This window comes from Gambusia affinis, linkage group LG16 (genome assembly GCF_019740435.1).
Source record: "Gambusia affinis linkage group LG16, SWU_Gaff_1.0, whole genome shotgun sequence".
Lineage (NCBI taxonomy): Eukaryota > Metazoa > Chordata > Actinopteri > Cyprinodontiformes > Poeciliidae > Gambusia > Gambusia affinis.
Window position 1 is genome coordinate 22,672,570 of NC_057883.1, and position 22,391 is coordinate 22,694,960.

The 22,391-nt window shown below is 36.3% G+C and overlaps 2 protein-coding genes across 4 annotated transcripts in view; both read left to right on the forward strand.

Annotated features, from left to right (window-relative positions):
* Nucleotides 1-3,084, forward strand: part of rcan3 (regulator of calcineurin 3) — a 41,643-nt gene extending 38,559 nt beyond the window's left edge. For all 3 annotated transcript variants that reach the window (XM_044142073.1, XM_044142074.1, XM_044142075.1), the window contains one exon: nucleotides 643-3,084. In XM_044142073.1, coding sequence (XP_043998008.1) covers nucleotides 643-797 — 155 coding nt within the window. In that variant the 3' untranslated portion in view covers nucleotides 798-3,084. The remainder of the gene's footprint in view (nucleotides 1-642) is intronic.
* A 3,827-nt stretch (nucleotides 3,085-6,911) lies between these two features.
* On the forward strand, nucleotides 6,912-21,327 carry LOC122845704 (non-compact myelin associated protein). The gene is made up of 4 exons (XM_044142076.1): nucleotides 6,912-7,167; nucleotides 18,209-18,312; nucleotides 19,402-19,486; nucleotides 20,534-21,327. Exons 2-4 carry the CDS (start codon nucleotides 18,222-18,224, stop codon nucleotides 20,805-20,807), a joined length of 450 nt encoding a protein of 149 aa, XP_043998011.1. The 5' UTR covers nucleotides 6,912-7,167; nucleotides 18,209-18,221; the 3' UTR covers nucleotides 20,808-21,327.
* Nucleotides 21,328-22,391: the final 1,064 nt, after the last annotated feature.

Here is a 22,391-nt window from a genome sequence, read left to right on the forward strand (position 1 = left end):
GTTTGGCACCGCAACCTCCATTTCCCTCCGCCTGCCAGCTGTCTGATCACATCTACATGGCAACCGAGATTCAATCTAAGTGTGTGTTTTCAGTCCGAGTTCATCTGGATTATTTTTGGAAGGAGCTTTTTGTTTCATCTTGAATTGATGTTCAATTTGGCTGGTACATGCAGTTCCCTGCTAAAGTAGTCACTCCCTTCTCACCTGGTTTTACATTTGCAGAAACAAAACCAAATCTCTCCATGTTTCCAACAGACCAACACAATAAAGTGAATAATTTTAAAGCAGGAAGGAAATGATGCACAGTTTTCAAAAAAGTTTTTTCTTTCAAATTGAAGAAACTAAAAAAAAAAAAAAATGCTCATTCTTCTTTGCAAAATGAAAATTTCAGTTTCAGCAGATTCTAGACTGGATTTAGGTCTGGGCTTTGACTGGGACATTCAGAATATGCTTACGGCAATTAATCGTCAGTTTTATTGATTAATCAATTAATAAAAAAAATTATTAAATGTTGGAATATTTCATTATTCTTGTCTTTTTATGATGTAAAGCACTTGAAGTTGCCTTGTTGCTGAAATGTGCCATGTAAATAAGCTTGATTGATTGATTGATTGATTGATTGTCTTCTTATTTCCCATCCAGGTGAAAAGTACGAGCTCCACGCGGGGACAGAGTCCACCCCCAGTGTGGTCGTCCACGTGTGCGAGAGTGAGACGGAGGAGGACGAGGCGGTGCGGCCGAAGCAGCAGATCGTCCAGACCAGACGTCCCGACGGGGCTCCCGCCGTCTTCAACTAAACAGGGGGGCGGTGGGGGAAGCTCCGCCCCAACCCCGCCTCCTCGGCCTCCCGACTGCGGCGCGGCGTCCGCACCCTTTAAAAAACCCGTGACACACCTGCCACCCCTCCCTCCTCTCTCTCTCTCTCTCTCGTCTCTGCACTCACAGAGAGCGTCGACGCCCCTCATTTCAGTTCAACTACAAGCGAAAAACAAAAACATTGCTTCGAACGACGGCGTTTTTGGTGGAGCGCGGCGATGGAATGAGGCGGCCGGAAGGGAATGGATGACACACAAACACTCATCACATTCTGCGGACAGCGTGGGGAGCGGCGGCCTGGCCTCCCACCCACCAAACTCCCCCCCCTCCTCAGTTTTCAGCAACAGGGGGGGGGCAAACGTACCTGTCCGAACACAGGCACCTGTCACGTATCACTCCCAGCTGTCATTGCTGCTCGTCCCTCACCTCTTCCCTTCATTTGTACAACGATCAACCCGGACATTTTGTTTTTCCTTTCGAGATATATTAGACTTTCTTTGTCAAATCTGGTGTCTTGCATCAGGACCGAGTGTGTGATGCTGCCGCTCTTCTCTGCATGTATATACTCTGTTATGAAAAATATGTACTGAAACACAAATACTAACAAGTCATACGAAGAAAAAGGAACCTATTTAACGTCACACCGCACGAAGCGCCATACGTGACTAACAAAGATGCGCAGGTTGTTTGACTTTCTTTCTGCTTCTTCTTTTGTCCTCTTTTTTTATTTGAAAGGTGTTTTTTGCTAACTAGATGTGTATTCATACTCTGTATTTGATAACCCAACAATTTTTGCATGCCTAGTTACTTCTGGAGACAAGAAGCCGAAGCTTTTTTGCTATTGTTCATGATGGCAGGGAATTGGTGTTGGCGGCGAGTTTTGCTAAAACTTGATGGATTGGAAAACAGTTCATCCCTCCTTTTCTTAAAGGAGTTTTGTTATATTTGTCTCTCTTTTTTTTAAATTGCATTTTCACATCCCTTTCATTTGCTTTCTGCATGTCAGGTTTTCTGAAAAACTGCTTGTTTTGCACTGAGAATCTCTTTCTCTCTCTGTGTGTGAATTGAAACGTGCTGTAAATATGTCAAAATGGTTTCTCTGGTTCTTTTTGCAGCCGACTCATCCGGAGGAGAAAAAAACATGACCAAAGCATTTATTCACAAATGGATTCTTAGTGTTTCTTTGCTTTTCTCACCTGCTTGTTTAACCAGATGAAGAATCATAATTAACTGCTTGTAACAGATGTCTGAATCCTTTGTCATTTGGCAGCTTTAAATCTATTTGTTTGGCTGCAAAGCATTAAGAAAAAGACATGTCTGTGTGTATGCAAGTGTGAGTTTCTTCTTTATTTGAGGCAAAGTTTTTATCTCAAGCTCAGCACCTGGTCAGCCTTTTTCACCAGCACATTATATTGCAGTGAGTGAAACACTCCAGTGAACCCTTTAGGCCTTTTGGATCTATAGGAGCGAGCTGCCGGGATGCATGTCCAGCTGAGGTTTGACGGAAAGCAGGACGGCGCAGCAGATGGAATTAAAATAAATATATCTACTCTGTGTTTTTGTTCGTTTTAAGCATCTGTTTCTCTGAGAAACGGCTCTCTGACCGAATGAACTTTTTACTGGAGCCGATACATTTCGATGGTTTAAAAGAAAAGGCAGCAGCAGAGCATGAGGAAACACATTTCTTTTGATTTTTTTACTCTGTAATCATGGAAATTTAAACTGGTGCACTTTGGTCACAGTTGAGAAGAAGATGTATATTTATGTACATATGCCAAGTGTTTTGTTTCTTTTCTTGCTGAGGTCAGTCTCAGTGTGCAGTTTGTTACAGCTTTTCCTTGGCTTTGTTGTAATGGGGAGAAAAAACGTTAAAAAGAAAAGCAACAAAAAACCACATGTATCCTGAAGATGCTCGATCAAAACCAACTGTCTTGGTGTTGTTGTTCAACATTGACTCGGTTTGAATGTTTCATTTACTTCTGGGGATCTTAAATAGCTCAATAATACCGTTAATACTGTCACTGTTGTAACGTTTCTGTTGAGATCTGAATATCGTGTCTGAATATCGTAGAAATCCAGAAAACAACGTAGCAAAAACAAGCAATAATTTACAGTTGTATGATACCAGTATGTGTATTTTACATGTTCTGTACCTATTTCTCAGACATGGTCTCTCTGTCTCGGACAGTTATCTGCTTCTGTTTGTGTAGTAAGGAAGTCCATTTGTTTCACATAGAGAAATACATAAAGACTCATTTTTAAAAGCCATGCCTTTATGTCGTTCATTTCCTGGGTGTTTTTCTGCTGCAGAGCCAAACGTTTGATGTGTCGGTTCTGATTGTCAAGTTTAAAAAGAAATCAAATGGGTTTAGATGAAACAGAAGGTTACTTTATGAATCAAATGCTTTGATTCTTTTGATTAATGCTTTCAGACAAAACTGATCTGCCTGCTGAAATCTAAAACAAACACGCAACAAAATCCTTCTTAAAGTTGTTCCTTATTTAAAGGGTTTAATATGCAACAGATGATTCAATCGAGGATGCATGCTGGAAGATTTATTTGTATGTTGTTGCTGTAATTTCCTCCTGTGACGGTGAAAGAAACAACAGAAAACCTCCACTGCTGCTTTCACAATCAGCACAACTACAAACTTTATGTCTGAAGCACCTGTGATGCAGCTGCAGAACAAAGAGCGCCACTCATGTTGTGAAAAGCGCAGCAGCTGGGAGGTGAGGCACGAAAAGCCCCTCTTTCTCGCCGTGCTGTGGGGGTCGGGGAGTTCCTCCTCACAATGAGCCTCACTGTTGCACGTTGACGTGTGCAGAGGCGACACTGCAGATCAGGTTAGCATGGTGGGTGCTAACCGGCCCAGAAAGCTTCAAAGGTAAGTGTTGTGCAAAAGTATTCAATCTCTGCAAACGTTTTCACAATTTTTCACGTTACAACCACAAATTTCAATGTTTCAAAAGAGGATTTTATGTAGCAGAACAATAGAAACTGGTTCAAAAGAGCAAAATGATTAACTTTTTAAATGTTGTAATTACTAATAATCTGAAATTTGTTGAATTTCTTTAATCGATGCAAGTCAGCAATTAATGAGTAAATCTAAAATTGATTGACTAACAATTAATTGATTGGCAGAAATTTTCAGAAAACTTGAGTTTTCTCTTATTTTGTGAGAAAATCCATAATATAATAGTTATAAGTTTTCTTATGAACCATAATCATATTATGACATACTACCATACTGAGAAAATAAAAAAAGAAAATTACAAGAAAAAGTCATAATATTAGGAGAATAAAGTCTTAAGAGAATAAAATCAAAATAAAATGAGAATAAAGTTGTGGTACTATTTATTTATTTATTTATTTATTTATTTATTTATTTATTTATTTATTATTTATTATTTATAAAGCACATTTTCAGAAACAAGGCAGTTCAATTATTATGGGAATTAAGCCTTAATACTTTTATTTACAGATATATTCTCATAATATTATGACTTTATTCTTGAAATATTATAACTTGTCATATTGCTATAAATTTATTTTCAGAAATTCTCACTTGTCAATTCAGTGCATGACTCCCAAGTGGTTTTGTGCAAAAAACAAAATGTTACTAAGTATTTTTGGTCTAATTTCTCGTGCAAATATCTTAGTAAACTTGAAATAAGACTAAACTAACTTACAAGTAACTTTTCAGCAAGAAATATGAGTTTGGTTTTAAGTCAATAATACAAGTCAATAAAGTTTTAATATTTTAAAAAGTACTATTTCCTCTGGCAGAATATTTTTACTTTAACAAGATAAGTCAATATTAGGAAATTATTGACTTAAGCTCTTATATTTTGCTAAAAAGTTACTTGTAATTTATTTTTGTCTTATTTCAAGTCCACTGATATTTGCACTAGAAAGGAGACTAAAATACTTTATCTTTATAAATTGTCTTTTAAAAGTTTAAACAGTTTTGTCTTTTTTAGGTGTTATTGAAGACCCTCTCGATTGTTATTCCTGCAGGTGTCTGAATGAAAACACTCAGACTCTTACACAACTGGAGCACCCAGTGATGTCAGCGGCACCACCACTGGATGGATGGATTCCTCTTTTATTGTGGTTTTCCTCCCCTGTGAAACCCGACCTCCACCTTTTATGCTCTTAACAGTCACATAAAGAGACGCACACAAGCGGGTCATCTGCATCACTCTCGGTAAGTTAGGGGATTCCTAACAATGCAGGAGAAGTTTAGTTACACTTTTTTGCACAAAAGCAATGATGCTGCTTGCTTTGTCATGATGGGCTCCACCCAAACCCTGGAGGGAAAGTGGAGCTCGATCCTGGAGCCGCAGACGGATGACGGCAATTCCTGTGCAGGGAATACCTTTCATACTGAGCGCTTAAATGGAGATTACTGTTTTGCACAAGAATACGAGAAAAAACAGGAGTACCTTTGTACAAGTTAGTTAATTTTCAACTCCATTCAAAAGGTGCAAATATAAGTAGATTTATTACTCTGATGCCTGGTTTAGTCTGCATCCCCAGAACCATACACGGAGAAGCATCATTCGGTTTTTATGCTCCTCCGATCTGGAACAAACTTTCAGTGAACTGCAAAACGTCCGAAACACTGAGTGCCTTTAAATAAAGACCTGTTTGGATCTGCCTTTGATTACCCCTAAGTGGAGTAGTAGCTGCGTTTTCATTATAAATGTGCACAAAACTAAGTCAATATTCCACTAAAGTAGAAAAAACATAATTTTACAATCGTGGTGTTTCCGTTAAATAAGAAACACAATTAAAATCACACATAATTGCGTTTGTTCACATGAAAAGTCATTAAAAAACATGATCGTCCAACGTGATCAACAGCATTTCGTTGTTGATCATGTGACTTGTGTGATGCGGAAAAAGAAATGTGATTGTTGCTTTGCGAAATAAGGGCTGCACAGTGGCGCAGTTGGTAGAACTGTTGCCTTGCAGCAAGAAGGTCCTGGGTTCGATTCCCGGCCCGGAGTCTTTCTGCATGGAGTTTGCATGTTCTCCCAGTGCATGGTGGGTTCTCTCCGGGTTCTCCGGCTTCCTCCCACAGTCCAAAAACATGACTGTCAGGTTAATTGGTCTCTCTAAATTCTCCCTATGTGTGTGTGTGTGTGAATGGTTGTGTGTCCTGTATGTCTCTGTGTTGACCTGTCCAGGGTGAACCCGCCTCTCGACCGGAACGTAGCTGGAGAGGAACCAGCAACCCTCCTGACCCCATTAGGGACAAAGGGTGAACAGGAAATGGATGGACTTCAGTAACATTTCTGGATTTTCTGCCCACTGAATGAAAAACAACCATGTTTCTGTAGAAGTTTCATCAGTTTTTTTATTGAAAGAAACTGATTTGGAAACATTTTATTTAGCCTGATTTTATTGTGGTTTTTTACTGAAATTATTATTATTATTATTATTATTATTATTATTATTATTATCCTTAAAATACAAAAAATTCCTCTTAACTTTATTTATTGGCCCATCTGATGATGTAATCTTTAAACATTAAATGATTTTATTACTCAATCAGTATTTGAGTAAACTTTTTACCAAATACTTTTTTACTCTTATCTGAATAATTCCTTGGCTACTGTTTACTTTTATTTGAGTAAAAAGATGTTGAAGTAGTGCTACTTCTATTAATTGAGTAACATTTTTGGCTACTCTCCCCACTTCTGCATACTGTGTTGATGATGTCATTTGATAAATTGTAAAGTTTATTGCTTCATTCATAAATAGTGACTGTATTACATCTTTATGACGTAAAGTACTTTTGAAATGTACTAGACTTGACTTACAAACTGATTTATGTTTTTATTGCATGTAAACTTGGTGACTACAAGCACTCGGCACCTTTATGTGTGAGATGCAAACATGACACTCTCCAGAGGCCAAAGTTATGGAGAGAGCAGCTCATTTTGATCAGGCACGCCTAAGGGCCGGGTGGAAGGACCAGAAAAACCAGCTGCCTCAGATGGTTCCTCTCTGCACAGCAAATGTGGAGTCTCCTCCTCTTTTACCCCTTTTCTCTCCTCCCTCCTTTAATACGCACTGAAACCGCACACCGACACACCGACACACCGACACACCTCTGCTTGGTTTTCAACACTCTCCCTGTCTCATATTTTAGTTTTATCACAGCTGAAGTTGTGTTGTCTTCCTCCATTTCTCCTGTCTGCCATCCTGAACAGACCTGCTGTGATCTACCAGGCTCATACAGGTGGACTATGCCTCCTCCGGCCAGCTGACAGCGGGGGAACCATCGCTGCCCAGCGCCCACCTGGGAAGGGCGTGAGCTGGAAGACAGAGGAGTCCATTTGGTAGGTCACAGAACTGTTTCTACGTTTTTCTGGCTGGAGTGTTGAGATAACTCTACCGTGTGTGTGTGTGTGTGTGTGTGTGTGTGTGTGTGTGTGTGTGTGTGTGTGTGTGTGTGGGTGTGTGTGTGTGTGTGTGTGTGCTGTGATTGAACCTGAGTGAGAACAAATAAGACAAAACTAACTGAAAAGTAACTTTTGAGCTTGTTTTAAGTCAATATTTCATTAATATTGATGAAAACGTGTTAGTTCCACTGGAAAATAATTCCACCTTCAACGTCAGAATAATGTCTTGTCATTAGTTAAATAATCTCCCAGATTAACATATTTTATCTATAGTAAGGGAAGAAAACAAAAAAAGCGGATATTAATACTTCACTGATTCAAGGTTTTGCTTTTTTTTTATTTTTCAACTTTTTTTCAATTATAACAAAAGAAAATGTCTGATTAGTGAAATAATCTGAATTAATGTGGAATTAGTTATTTAAATCTAAATTCAGGGAAGAAAATAAACATGTTAGAATTGCACTGATTTGAGATTTTAAGTTTATTTTTTTATATTTTTTAACTGTTTGGGGTTTTTTATTATTATTATAACACAGTAAAAATTAAAAATTTCTTTTTAGTGAACTAGTCATGTTCATTAATACTCAGAGAAGAAAACAAAAAAATGGATATATTAGTGCTTCATAAATTCAACATAAAGCAAGTTTTTAAGGGTTTTTGTGGGGAAATTGATGCATGTGAAATTAAGCATGTCTCAGTTTTTGGTATTTGTGCCAGTTTTATTTTATTTTTTTTAACCAAACTTAATTTTATTTTCTGTTTTATTATTCATCTGGCTGTGATGTTGTGATTGTTGTGAAGCACTTTGGTCAGCTGAGGTTGTTGTAAATGTGCCATATAAATAAATGTTTCTGATTATCCAAAATATATTAATAATCAACAGAAATATCAAATGATGATTTTAAAAATATCGAGAGAAGAAAGCCAAACAACTCCAGGAACCACAAACCTTTCAGTATTCTTGTTTTAGCAGAAACTATTTAATGTTTTCATGTTTCCCTGACTGTAAACATGATAACAGCCACATAATTTAGTGATTGATAAATTATTGTAGATTTAAAACATAAAAATGTTTTTGCAGGTTTGCTAGATTTAAAAAAATCATATATCAAACAGCATCCTAACCTTTTCACCTGATCATATTTTCTACATTTTTTGTGGGGGTTTTTTTCACTCTTGCTTTATTTTGAAAAGTTTATGAAAAGGGAATCCCCAAGTCAGCTTTTTAGTAAAACTGTTTGTTTTTAAACAAATGAATTAAATCAGATCAAAATGGAAAGCTTGTGTTTTCATTTTAATATCTTACATTGTCTGTGTATTTTTTTTAAATGTTTTTAAATCTGTATTTACTGCCTGATCCCTCCAAAATCGTTTCAAGGGTCATTAATGGGCTCCGGGCCGCATTTTGAACACCCCTGTAATAATCTTGGTAGAGTGATAAAAATCTGCCTCACTGGAGGGTTTTAGAGGTTGAATTGCCTTTATATGGTCATGCTGCAACATCTCAGTCGGATTCATGTCTGAACTTTGAGTAGGCCACAGACAAACGGTTAATTTTTCATTCAGAGTTGGACTCTGTGTTTGGGATCCTGGTCCTGCTACGTAACCTACAGGTCGTACTTCAAGCTTCATCCCTTTCAGGCAGAGAGGAACATTTACCTGTCAGCATGGCGTTCTTTTTCTGAAATTCCTAATAGTTTAGAGGAAAATTAAAATGTTTTTCGGACAGACGTTGTTATTCTTTCTCCTGTGGCGGCCATTTTTAAATCCCTATCAAAGGTTTCTATGCTAATAGATGCTAACGAGGGTTTCTCATCTCATGGCTGGTGAAAAATTGTCAATAACGGTTGATTTTTGATTGAATGGGGTTAGGCTTCACTCTTTTGCACATAGCCAGGTGGATTTTCTTTTTCTCTCCTTAATAAATGGAATCATTGATTTACTTCAATGCTTTGTATTCAGACACCTTAAATTTGCTGGTTATTAACAATTACACTGCAAAAACATAAAACCTTACCAAGTATATTTGGTTTAGTTTCTTTTGAAAATATCTTACTACACTTGAGATAAGATTAAACTAACTGAAAAGTAACTTTTCAGCAAGATATATAATATTTTTAGTCAATAATTTCTTAATATTTATGAAAAAGTACTAGTTCCACTGGCAGATTATTCTCTTATAACATGGGGAATTTTAATTTTTCAAAATATTATCATTATTATTGATTTAAAACAAGCTCCTATAACTTGCCAAACAAATCACTTGTAAGTCAGTTTTGTCTCCCATAATATTAATTTCAAGTGTAGTAAGATATTTGTGCTGGAAACTAAGCAGAAGTACTTGGTAAGATTTGATGTTTCTGCTGTGTTTTTGATTTTTCCGGAGCATTTAAAGGAGAGTAGAAATAGTTATTTTACACAACGCAAAAAAAGAGACATTTTTAAACATGAGAACAAATGTAACTCATTCAGTTGTTATTAAATCTGGCGTCCCAAACTCGAGCACCAGAACCTTTTATAACAGTAGCTGCACAAACTGTGAAGACAAGTCAAGTCTTTTGTTTGTCCTTTCTAAACTTCTCTTCCATTTCTGTCTTTCTTTCTGTTTTACACTCGACCGGCCGCTTGAGACACTTTCAATGAATGCATCAAACTCCTGCTTCACAAAGAAACGCTTCACCTCTGCTATAGCAATCTGTTTTGAACACTGGAAGCTGGTGTTTGAAATAAATGTCCTTTTTTCTGAGAGTTTGTGCTTCTACAGTCATAATATTTGCCTTTCGGTTTAAGATTTACCTCCCATATTATTATTTTTTTATTAACATGGTGCTGCTGGTTCCACCGATCACTCGGCCAATGACGTGTCACGACATGAGACGTCATTCTGCTGATCCAGATCAATAAATGTCACAGCTAAATCTCTCATCAACGCGACAGCTGGAAAAGTGGGAAGTCCACTTCTTTGAACTCAGATTTCATATCTGCTCTCCTAAGGCTGCTAATAGGCGCTCTGTTCTCCTCATTAACCTTCTCAAATATTGACAGAAGGCGAAACCTGGTAAAGGTCACACTCTGATTGTGTTTATGCGTCTGGAGACCGTTCTGTGGAGAGCAAAGCCCAAATGCCCTTCAGCTTCGCCGGTTCTTTCCCCCCCGGTGGAAAAAAAAAAAGAGGAAACTGAAGAGTTCCTCTGTCTGAACGAAAGGAGCACATGATTTGTTTACTCACGGCGGAAGAGAGGATATTGAATTTGTTGCATGTGCGAATAGCAGCAGTTAGCGGAAAGAGAAATAAACAATTACTGGGAAAAGACCAGCAAATGGGGAAGTGAATTTATCAGCAGCACTTGTATGCAACTGGATGACTTACAAAAAAAGCATGTTTACAATTGAAAATGTTCATGAAAAATATTTTTGTGCAAGTAATTATAAAACTTTTACAAAACATCTGAGCAGCATAACTTGTAGAGATAACGTGAAATTAGATTAAATGTAGGATTTGGTCTTTTAAAACTAGACTACATGAAAATGTTTCTTACATTGTTCTTTATTTATTTGAAATGAGACGCAGCGCATCGAACAGTATGTGAAAGTTAGCCGTATGGCTAGCTTTCATTTCTAAATATAATGAATTTCAGTATACAGATGGGTTAACAAGCTTTTTCCATCAAAAAAGAACAATAGTAATAATGATAATTAATAAAAGCATTTTTTAAGTCTAAATAAAACATAAAGTTACACATTTAAAAAGAATAGACATCAACATCACTGCTGTTTATCACAGGAACTTTTAATATGAGTGAAAACAACTGAAATTTATTTGGTCTTCTAACAAAATGGCTTCTGCACTAAAGAAACATCGACATCAAAAATAAATCAAAGCTAAAACAAGTTGAGCTGAAGCCCAGGATGTTAATCAGTGTCCTGTGCGCAATGCTATGCTAGTTAGCTTATTGTAATGCTATGCTAGTTAGCTTTATCGTTAGCAGTCTGGAGGAGGTTTTTCTCTCTCGCTCTCGATGCATTTTGTTTCTCTATCCAGTGAGTTCGCTCAGCCCTTTTGTTGTTTCTGAATAAGCGACCTGCTCTCGTCTTGAACACGAAGACAGAATCTCCGGGTTCAGTTTGTTCTTTCTTTGTTTCCCAAGTCTGCTTGTAACTGGAGTCGTCGGGACACCGAGGGCATGTAATCCATTCCTACGCTGCTGGTGAAAACAAGGATTTATGTTTTTTATTTTTCTTCTTCTGTAGTTGTTTTGTTGTGTAACCGTGGCAACGAGGTATTTCCTTACAACTGGGAGCAGCTGATCAGAATCTCAAAAGCTCAAATAATACCTGGACTACAACCCCAAATATCCATCAAATAGAGTTGAAAAGAGTCAGTCAGAGGGCTGTCAGACTCGCTGCAAGACTGACTGCTACTGGAGATTCTTCCTGCCCACAGCATCACTGTTTATGCCAACTCTTTGAAGATAGTTTAATGAAACGAGTTATGACAACATTTAATTTCTTTTGGGGAAGTATTCAAATATACTTCATTAATAAACTATTTTATGAATAGTTTATAAATTAAACAACTTAAAACAATTGATTTGTTTAATGATTATTCTGTATATCAGCTTTAGAGGTTTATTGTCTTAAATTCAAGTCTGTCACACATTTTTGTCTCCCAGGCACATTGTTATAAAATAGACACTAGATATATTTCCACTGACTATAAAACTGCGCAAATTTGAATTACAAGAATAAATTTGCTGAATGAAAACATGCCAATTTTGTTTATTAATGATTTATCGCATGAACAAAATTTTCCATGATTTTAATTTGCTTTTCTTATTTGATTAAATTGCAAAATTTTGTTTTGTCAACATTAGTTGTCATTCAGTTCTGTAGTTCTGAGAATGGATTGTAACCGACTAATTTTTCTTTTGTTTTCATGGTTTAACAAAAGATGTTTATGACTCCTGGTACTTCTTATCATAGATTAAATGCGTTCAGAGCCGCTACACTAGAGCAGCTTATAGAAGGACATCACTTCTAGTGATTCATTCATTTAAAACGTGGAAGCTACCAGCTAAAATAGTGACAGATTATCTCACCTCACGCCTCCAGTAAAGCAAGTCTAACTCTCTCCTGAATCATTCAGCCAGCATTCTTCAGAGGAAATAGGGTGTAATTATTAGTCAGAGTTGAGCCAAGAATAGTTGTATTATTATGGAGCGGCATTGGGATAGGGAGTGGCTACACGTGATTAGCTTAAGGTGTGAAAAGTGGGTGTTTCTCCAAAGAATTTGCAGCATCTCAATCAGCATTATCTGTTCTTTATGTGATGCAGAAACTGCAGCGGGAACATATCTGTCATGCGGTTAGTTTGTATTTTGATTGGAGACAATTCACCGCAACAGAGATGAACTTTTTCAGATTTGATCATGTTGCAGTTAGGAATGCACCGATCCACTTTTTCCAACTTCTGATACGGATATCTGAAGTTTAGCATCTCCTGATACCAATCTGTTCCAGAAAAACAGTGCTGAACTGATTTAAAACATTTATTTTAAACACAGACAGAAATGTACTGAATTACACATTTATCTGATAACTGATAAATACAACTCACCAGAAGCTTCACAAGCTGTAAAACAACTTTAACAGAAACTGACAAAAACAAAAGGTTGGCTGTCTTAGTAAAATGTATTTTTTTTTAAAAAACAACAACAAAAAAACGCAACAAACCTTTTTCAAATTGTCGTATATATAATGTAAAATAAATAGTAAAGCATGACATTGAATAGTTCTGCCATTACGGATTTTTCACCGATACCTGATCTAGATTTTTTTCCAATTTCTGCACCGATGCAGATATTGATATCGGATCAGTGCATCTCTAGAGATGGTAGCATATTACATATTTTGATTTGATGTATTTAATAAAGTGACTTACAAGTCACTTTGCTTCATATATAGAGAATAAAGCAGAGAGAAAACCACCAAACTACATTATAAAACATTTACAAAAAGTTCAGTTCTAGCACCGAAGGTTAAAAAACTCTCCATCTTTATTGCCAAGCCTGTTCAGTAAACGTCTCGTTACTAAATGACAAACTCAACATTTGTGCTTCAGACAGCTAAAATAGAATATCTGCTGCAAATATTGATTAAGTTAATATTCTGTGATAATCAAATGTCTCTCTGTAGCGCCTCCAGATTGTTGTCTAGGTGGAAATCAGGGAATTTTTACTCCTCCACCTCCTCTTCTTCTTCTTCCTCATCTGAAGGAAATAGTGTTTGCTACATTCCTGTTTCTCCTGAAATCTACAACCATGCCCTTTGTCTCGCTCACACTCAAGATAAGATGATTGTTCCCACACCAGCAGACCAAGAAGTCTCTGTACTCAAAGCTCCACCTCTGATTCACTCGATTCACTCGATCCAAGACTTGAACAGTTCGACAGTTTTAGTACTAAGAATAAATAGAATAAGATAAAATTACGAGCATAAAGTCATAAAATTATGTGAATAATGTTATAATATTATGAAAATAAAAGTCATTTCAGTAGAATAAAGTCATAGTATTACAGGAAAAAAATTCATATTTTGAGAAAAAAAGTCATGATATCACAAGAATAAAGTCATAATATTGTGAGAATAAAGTTGTAATACTGTGTCATCAGAATCCTCTTCTATTCTCTACAAATAAAACCTGATCTGACTGATAAAATAATATTCAAGCACACAAATGTTATTTGTTCAGGTTCTTTTTCTGAGGGCCACAGAAAGAGTTTCTCCGAACCAGATTTGGCCCACTGGCCTTGAGTTTGACATACATGATCTAGAGGCAAAGTGAATTTTATTATCGTTTAAACGTGTATATTTTTGGAGTAAATCTGTCCTTTACTGTTTAATGTTGCTCACATAAATCTTTTCCATCATTCGCTGTATAATATCCTTCTTTATGATGCCAATGCGGTTGCGTTGCCAACCTTTTCGGCGTCCGATCCAATCACTTCTCTTTAGCTGTCAGGTCTGCAAACAGTGAATGATGGACGTCATTATTAACCTTTGCGCTTAATGTCAACACTTAAAGATTCATCGATGAGCAGGAAGCCGCATAACTCGCTCAGCACACAGAAACATCCAACACAACTTTCATCTCTAGGTAATAAAAAATAAATCTTGATTCCTTCAACTTTTTGTTTCTTCATTTTCATGTCAACTGGTTTTTTTATAGCCTCTTTAGTTTTATTCCCATTGGTCTCCAGGACATGCAAAGCTTGTAAACTTTGATTGTTAAACCGGCGTGAAACGCTGCAGTTTCCCATAAATTACAGGACAAAACACTGGTAATAAACTTGGGAACAAGACATCAAGGAGAAACCTTTTTCTTGCTTACAAACTAAAAATGTTTCTTTTTAAATCATGCAGCTAAAGCTGACTATAAAGATATACGCAGTTGATTGTGAATAGAAAAATAAAAGTGATTAAATATGTGATTGAACATAAAAACAAAGATTAAAGTCTTTCTGCGGGAGAAAAATTTTTACTTCATCACTTTAAATTTAAAGATTAGGATAGATATCAGCCGATGTTTGTCATTTCGGTTTCGGTCCGATAATTAAAACCTCACCGCTAAAAATAACAGATTTTTATTTTCATCCTGTTTCCATCTGTTTGTGGTTGTTTTTTCCAAAGAATGTCAATATGGTGGTGAAATATATTTAAAATCATTAAATATTGTTATCAATATATTAATGTTGGATATTGATATCGGCCCAAAATCAGTGCATGGATAACTTGAATACTTTTTTCAGGATTACACGGGAAACCAAAAGCTTGCAATTAATGAAATAAAATAATGTTATCTGTTCTAAAAATAAATTAATGTCTTTTTATTATTTAATTGAGTTAAAAACACAAAAATAAAAGTATTTGATTTAAGCAGAGAGGGAAGATTTAGTTGAAAATTCAAAATATCTGAGCTGATTAAACTTGCAGCTGCCTGAATAAAGTAAATATTTGTCTACACATGGAAGTATTAATAAAATTATAAATAAAAAACAAACATAGCATTTAAGTTTGAAAAGGGAATTTTACAGAGATTTTTTAGAAAAGCAGCAGCAACATTCTCAGATTTTTATATTTAATTCCACTTTTTGTTTTCTCCTTGAGCCTTTCCTGTGAAGTTTACTTTTCAAACTAAAACTAAATGAAATTTCCTATAATAACTGCAGTCAGTAGCATCTTTTGATTTATAACTCTATGTAGCTGAACAATATCTTTGTGAACTGAAATGTTTTTGCATAAATTCCAGTTCATTTGACTGCAATCATCAGACAGATCAGATTTAGAGGAAAGACGCAGCAGATTGGTTTTATGTCCGGAGTTTCCATCCGCCGAGGTTCTCAGCTTTTTACTGACAATGCAAATTTGACAAGATGGTTCCACCTGTTTCCATGCGCCGCTGTGGTTCAGCCTCCCTTACCTGAATTTAAAATGTTTACTAACATTATGTGATAATATATAACGTGATACTTTAGGTATAATTTTGGGAATTCCAGTCCTGTTTCCATGTCGCGTGAGAAAAAATTTAAATAAGTTAAATTCTGTTTAAAGCTGCAATGTGCAACTTTAATTAAAAAAAATATGGTTTTTTTACATATTTGTTAAAACTGTCACCATATCACGACAGTATAAGATGAGACAGATAATCTGTGAAAAAATCAACCTCCTCAGAGCCAGGAGGCGGGTCTTAGCGCTGTCAATCTTCCTCAGAAAAACGCTGTTATGTCTGCTAATGGCAGAGGAACAACAGGAAGACCGATTATCTGCTAACTAGCATGCAGCGGTAGCAGAGAGCAACAGAGGGAGTCATGATTGACAGCGCTAAGACCCGCCTCTTGGCTCTGATTGGTTGTTTCTAGTTAGCACTGGGAGAAGACAAAGGAGCTAGATTTTTTCATAGATTATCTGTTTCATCTTGTACCGTTATGACAAAATGACAGTTTAAACAAAAATGGAAAACAATTTGAGCTCTAACTTTAATAAGACAAAACGAAAAAGTTTGAGGTCCTCTGCCTTCTCACAGTGCTAACTGGAAGCAACCAATCAGAGACAGGAGGAGGGTTTTGGTGCTGTCAATCACAACCTCATGCTGTGCTGCTCATCCTTCCTGCCCCATCCCATCCTTGCTGATGTGCTGCAGTTAGCATAACATGTTATGAATGCTAAGGTTAGTTAGCATACCCACCAATGCAACAGTGACAGTGAATTGTTTCTCTGCCATTAGCACAGTTAGCAGCATGGACCTTACCAAGCTCCGCCCACAACCGACCCACGTGACCGCAAGTCTCACAAGCAAAGCCTCGTAGCGCACTGTTTCTATGTAAACATGACTCCATTAGTGCATCATTTCTACCGGATTTTCACAATATATCAGCTACTACAATGGACAGAGGAACTAACAAGTTCATGTCATCATCTGGGAGGAGGTTACTGGTTTCTCAGTCACAAGCTGGTTGCAAACCTGAGGCCAGCAGGTGTCAGTCAGTTATGGTAGATCTGAAATTTGGTTTGATGACCTCAATATGAGAAGCTACAGACTGATAAGAGGAACCAAAGAGCTCTGTTACGGTAAAGAAGCCATTTGTTTGTTAAAATTTTATGAAATATATTTGTTCTAGTTGATGTTTGTTATGAATGACGTATTGTCACAAACGAACGAGGTAATGAGTACAACGTTTAGAAACTACAGCGGCTGTAATGAGCCACAGCAAAGGTAAACAAAGGTAAAATAACCCGAACAGGTGATCAACTCAAAACCACTCTTACCTTTTTACTCTCTCTCTCGTTGTAGTTTAAGCACACCTGTTACCGTGGCAACCGCCTGCGCCCGCAAGACGAGCAAAGATTACGTTAAAAACATAACATTCAGTCCGTTACGATATCAAGTTTCCAGGCTTGATATTTATTTCTGGATTATTAATCAGCGCTTCCCTCAACACAGCGATGGTTGATTGACTAGCTGTACTTGGTGCTAGAGAGGCTAACAAGAGTAACAGTTTAGTTCAAAGCCTTTTCTGCTAAAATAAAATCTTTAGTGTATGTCAGATACAGTACACGTTGCATATTGATCTGTTTAGCTAACGTAAGACTGTGTAGCAGACAGGCTTCAAGGTGTAGAAGTTGTATCAGTGCTGCCATTATGCTGTACTTAACTAACGGGAAGCGTGTGTTTGTGAGACGGCCAATCACGTGACCAAGTAGAATGGGCATCAGCCAATGAAAAGCGGCCCCTCTGGTAAGGTCCATTGACTGACAGCGCTAAGACCCGCCTCCTGGCTGCGATTGGTTGTGTTTTGTCGGGAGCGATGCTTTAGCAAAGCAGCTCAGGGAGGCGGAGGAAGAGTTTGATGATTTCACAGATTATCTGTCTCATAACAACATGGTGACAGTTTTTACAAACATGTAGCAAATATATTTTTATTTTAAAAACTTACATACTGCAGCTTTACGTAAGTCTCACAGTACATCTAACCACTGAGTGACAGCTGGTGTAATGTTCTCACAAATAGGAAGTTTGCATGAGTTGCTGTCTCTGAGCGAACCTTTGTCTCCACCGGGAAGGGATCGTTTGCAGGGTCAGCCCTGACCCACGGCTGTGTGCAGCTCGTTTCCTGAACGGTGTGAGGGATCCTCCAAAACAACATAGGATCTCTGCGTGACGCACAACACGAGATTAGATGGAGATCTGAAATCTACGCTGAGGAGGAAAGTCTAACGTGGCTTTCCGTTTTGTCTGATGAAAGCACTTTGAATGTGCCAAAAGCAGAGCTGTACAAATAAACTTGCTGTGCCACATATTTCTTTCTTTTTTCATTTCAAATATTTTTCCTCGTCTTCACCTGACTGAAAACTAACGCAGATGTTCTTCAATATCTCACATTTGTTGAAAAAGAGCTGAAAGTTTTTCTTTTTCTTGCAGGTTTTTGCTGAAAATGAGTTTATCTGCTTCAACTGCGCCCAGCACTACAGTTCCTTCAAACACAACCTCAGTGACAAAATCTAAAGAACAAATTCTGATCCAGAGTAAGAAGCAAGTTTACATTCTGTTCACGTTTTTATTTCTTTGCCATTTCAGTTTATGTCTGGTGAACTGGAGAGTCCGTCATGCATGCAGTAGAAAATATTTGCTCTGTTTTGTTTACTTGTGAGTGATGCTGTTGCTATATTGCAGCACTTGGTATAAACTCATTTTCATTTTGTCCTCATTGTGGCAGAATGTATTGATAAAACCCATAAAAAGCTGATAAATTATGAATAAATCACTGTTTCTGCACTCAATGAGTACTTCTTAAATATTAAATATAATTTCACATTGGTGTAATTTGGCAACATAGAGAAAAAACATCTTAGATTTGATTGATAAGATAACAAAACTGCTATATTGAAGGTTCTATTTATGTGCTGCTACAAATTCTAAAGCCTAAAAACTAATTTTCTCTATCAGTTTAGTTAAATAAAACTTAAATGTTACAAGGATCTTTATCATTTAAAATAAAGATAAAAATAAAATTCAGCAAAAATCTTTTTTTCCATGGCATAAAATCTGGAAGATCCCAAGAAACAGATCTAAAAAAATATTACTGGTATTTTTAGCATTGGTTGTGTAGAAATTCGATGCAAATATTTCTGAAAAAACTTGCCGTTTGTAAAGAATCACCATATTATTTCTATTTTTTATAACTTAAAATGAGGATCATAATAAAAATTTGCAAAAACAAAGATGGATTTTTTTTTCTGTGGGATGAAAAAAAATTAAACACTTCCAGTTTCCACATAGTTTCCAACAAACAGATCTAAAAATATATTAATGGTACTTTTAGTGTCAAATTTAATGCTAATGTGGCAGGAAAACTGGAGAAACACAACATTTTATTTTGCAAAAACTTGCATAAATATTTAAAACATTAGTTAAATGTTTAAGTTATAAAGAGCCGTTGCAAGTCTAAAAGAGACACTTTCAGCTGCAGAGCCGCAGGTTGCAGATCCCTGCAGGAGAGTCTAAAGTTTGACCCTTTTACTCTTAACAGCCAGAAGATAAAATGTGATTTTTGCAAATGTAAGTGAAAAGCAGCCGTTCGTCAGATTCACGTCTGTTTTTTGTCTGGTTCTCAGGCTCTGGGGCTATGATTGCTGTCATTGTCATTGGCATCATCATCATTCTTGCTGTTGTTCTCATCATCCTGAAGACGTACAACAGGTAAGATGACATTCCTGCATATTGAATTGGCCTTATTATTCAGAGCTGGAACTATTTTTACTCATTTCAGGGAGAACTGGATGCCTTCTGCAGCGTTCAGGCTTTCATCCGTGAAATATCTGATTTTTCTGTTGCCCTGATCAAGATAAATAAACTTGTTTTAAGTCAATAATTCTTGAGTATACATTTTTAAAAAGTGGCAGATTTTTCCACCTAAGTTGAGAAAATGTCTTGTAATAAGTGAAAAAATCTGCCAGAAGAAACACTTTTTTTTTTGCAACATAAATATTAAATTGTTTACTTAAAATAAACTTCCATATCTTTATTAAAATGCTACTTGTAGGTTAGTTTTATCTTTTTTCAAGTGTATGATATTTGCATTAGGAACTAGATAAAAATACTTGGTAAGTTTTTGTGTTTTTGCAGTGGAGAAAGTTTAATAATAATGATTTATTCAGTGCCTTGCCTTTGGAAACAGTTATTAAAAAGGAGCAAATTTAACAACTGAAATTTTTTAGAATGGTCTCAGAAATATGCTAGAAAAAAACATGGAAATTTCTGAGTTTCAAGAGTCAATTTTCTTTTTAGGTTGTTTTTTTTTTTTGCATGATTTAAAATGACAATTTTTTTCTAGAAAATTTCAGGGATTAATCTAAAAATGTTTGATTAATTCAAGCAAATTTTTGACATTTCTAAAAAAGAAAATACAAAAACTATCTAGAAAATTTCTAAGATTATTCTCAAGATTTCTGATTATTTTTTCTAGAAAATTTTCAACTCTTAAAACTCAGAAATATCTAAAAAGAAAATAGCAAAAGTCAAAACTTAGGACATTTCCTAAGTTTAAAAAGTCAAAAATTTTCAGAAATCTACACATTTTTCTAGATTATTATTTTTTTTGATTCATCTCAAAATTTCTGAGTTTGTTGGCACAGTGGCCCTAATACACCTTCATACTTATTTGATTTCTTACATTATTGTGCTGTTAAAACGTCAACATGTTTGCAGCCTGGTTAGAAAAATAAGTTTTCTCGTCTTCTTGGCCAGACGGACTCATGAATCCAGGCTGCTGGGGGGCCGGGCGGGCTCCAAACCTCGTCCGACGACGTCCCAGTCCACGGTTAACGGCAGCGTTCCTCTGTACAGCATGGGGGTCAGCTCCGTGTCGGGCAGCATCACCAACTCAAACCCGGCATCGGAGGACGGCTTCCAGCTGCCCAGAGCGGACGGGAATCACTCAGAGCAGTTCAGCACCACCAGCGACTACAGCGAGTCCACTGTGGTCACCGTACACGACACGCCCTCCCCACTGAACACATAGCACACAGGCTGCAGCTCCACTGGCTGAGGCTTGAATTCAAACCAACTCGCTGCGCCGACTGACTGAACCCTGCAGGAATCTTCATCTGCCTGGAAACTGGAGTGCTCAGATTACAGGGAACAAACTATGGATTATGAAGGATATTATGTGAAGACAATTTGAAGAAATGCAGTGTTTTCTGAGAAAACATCGAGGGAATGGTTCTCAACGTTTTTTTTTTTACAAACATCCGTGAATTTGTTTGCTGCTCATAAGTTTGGAAACAAAATGATCACATAAAGCAGTTATGGATTTAGTAGATTACAGTGTAACAGATTTAATTCCCATCATTCTGTCTTTGTGTTCTCCTCACAGATTAGCTTTAGGTTTACAGAAAGTAAATACATATTTCAATGAAGAATCAATGAAGATGTTTTGTTTAGCATCTGTCAGCAAAACCCATTGATGTGAATCTTTAATAATTTGACACTAAAGTATTTTGCACTTTATTTTCACTGCTCCTCTGTCTTTGTTTTTGTTTGTCTTTCTTTTTGAGTCTTGATTCTAATAAAAACATACAATATTTTATGTTTTAACTGAGGGTTTCATTTTTCCAGAAAGCATTGTGATGCACTCTGTAGATAAATAATAGATGGAGTAGAATAAGGCTGAATCCTTTTAATGTTGCTTAGTAATCAAAAAATATCCCAAAATTAATCTTTCCTTCAAGAAACAGCTACAAAATCAGTTCTATAATACACAGTCAAATTTAATAAATTAGAATATTATTGAAAAGTTAATCGGTTTTAGTGACTTAGGTGAAACAAATTACATAGATTAATCACACAGAACAATATTTTCAAGACTTTATTTTTTATTAATTATAATGATTTTCTTCTCAACACTTATAAAAACATGGCATTTAAGATAAGATTATTAAATCAGACCAATAAAATAAATATTTCTAAAAGAGAAATGTGCTCTAAATAAAAAGTACCTGCCTAAAGGTTGTTACTTTCAAAACATACTTTGACAAACTCTCATAGGAATGTATCTATGTATGAATAAGAATATATATACATTGGATTGTTTACATGTCAGTCATGTGGCTCAGTAAATAATACCAAGAGTCTTTAGCAGAACAGACTGTTTGGCATCTGCAGAAAGAATTTGGCTAATTTTAACTTTGCTGGTCAACAAATAAATACATTTACTGATGTATTGAAATGCAAAGATTGCTGTGATTATTTTGCAATTTAATTATTAGATTTCACAAGACTCATTCATTTCCACCAAAAACTAGACAAAATGGCTAGAAATCAATTCCCTTATTATCCTCCCATCTACAAAGAAACAATTTTGGATGACCTGGCCCTTAAAAATGTAATGTTTAGCGCTCACAGTGAGCTGAAGAGGACAAATGTATTCAGCAAACGATTGTTTCGGAGTTACTGCGCCCTCTGGTGGGAGGACTAAGAACGAATGGTACATTCATGGGTACAAGTTAACAAAATAACTAAATGGTAGTTAGTGCAATAAAAATAAAGGCAACGTGAAATTAATACGTATTTCAACTGGTTTTATTTTTTTTTAAATTGAAATACC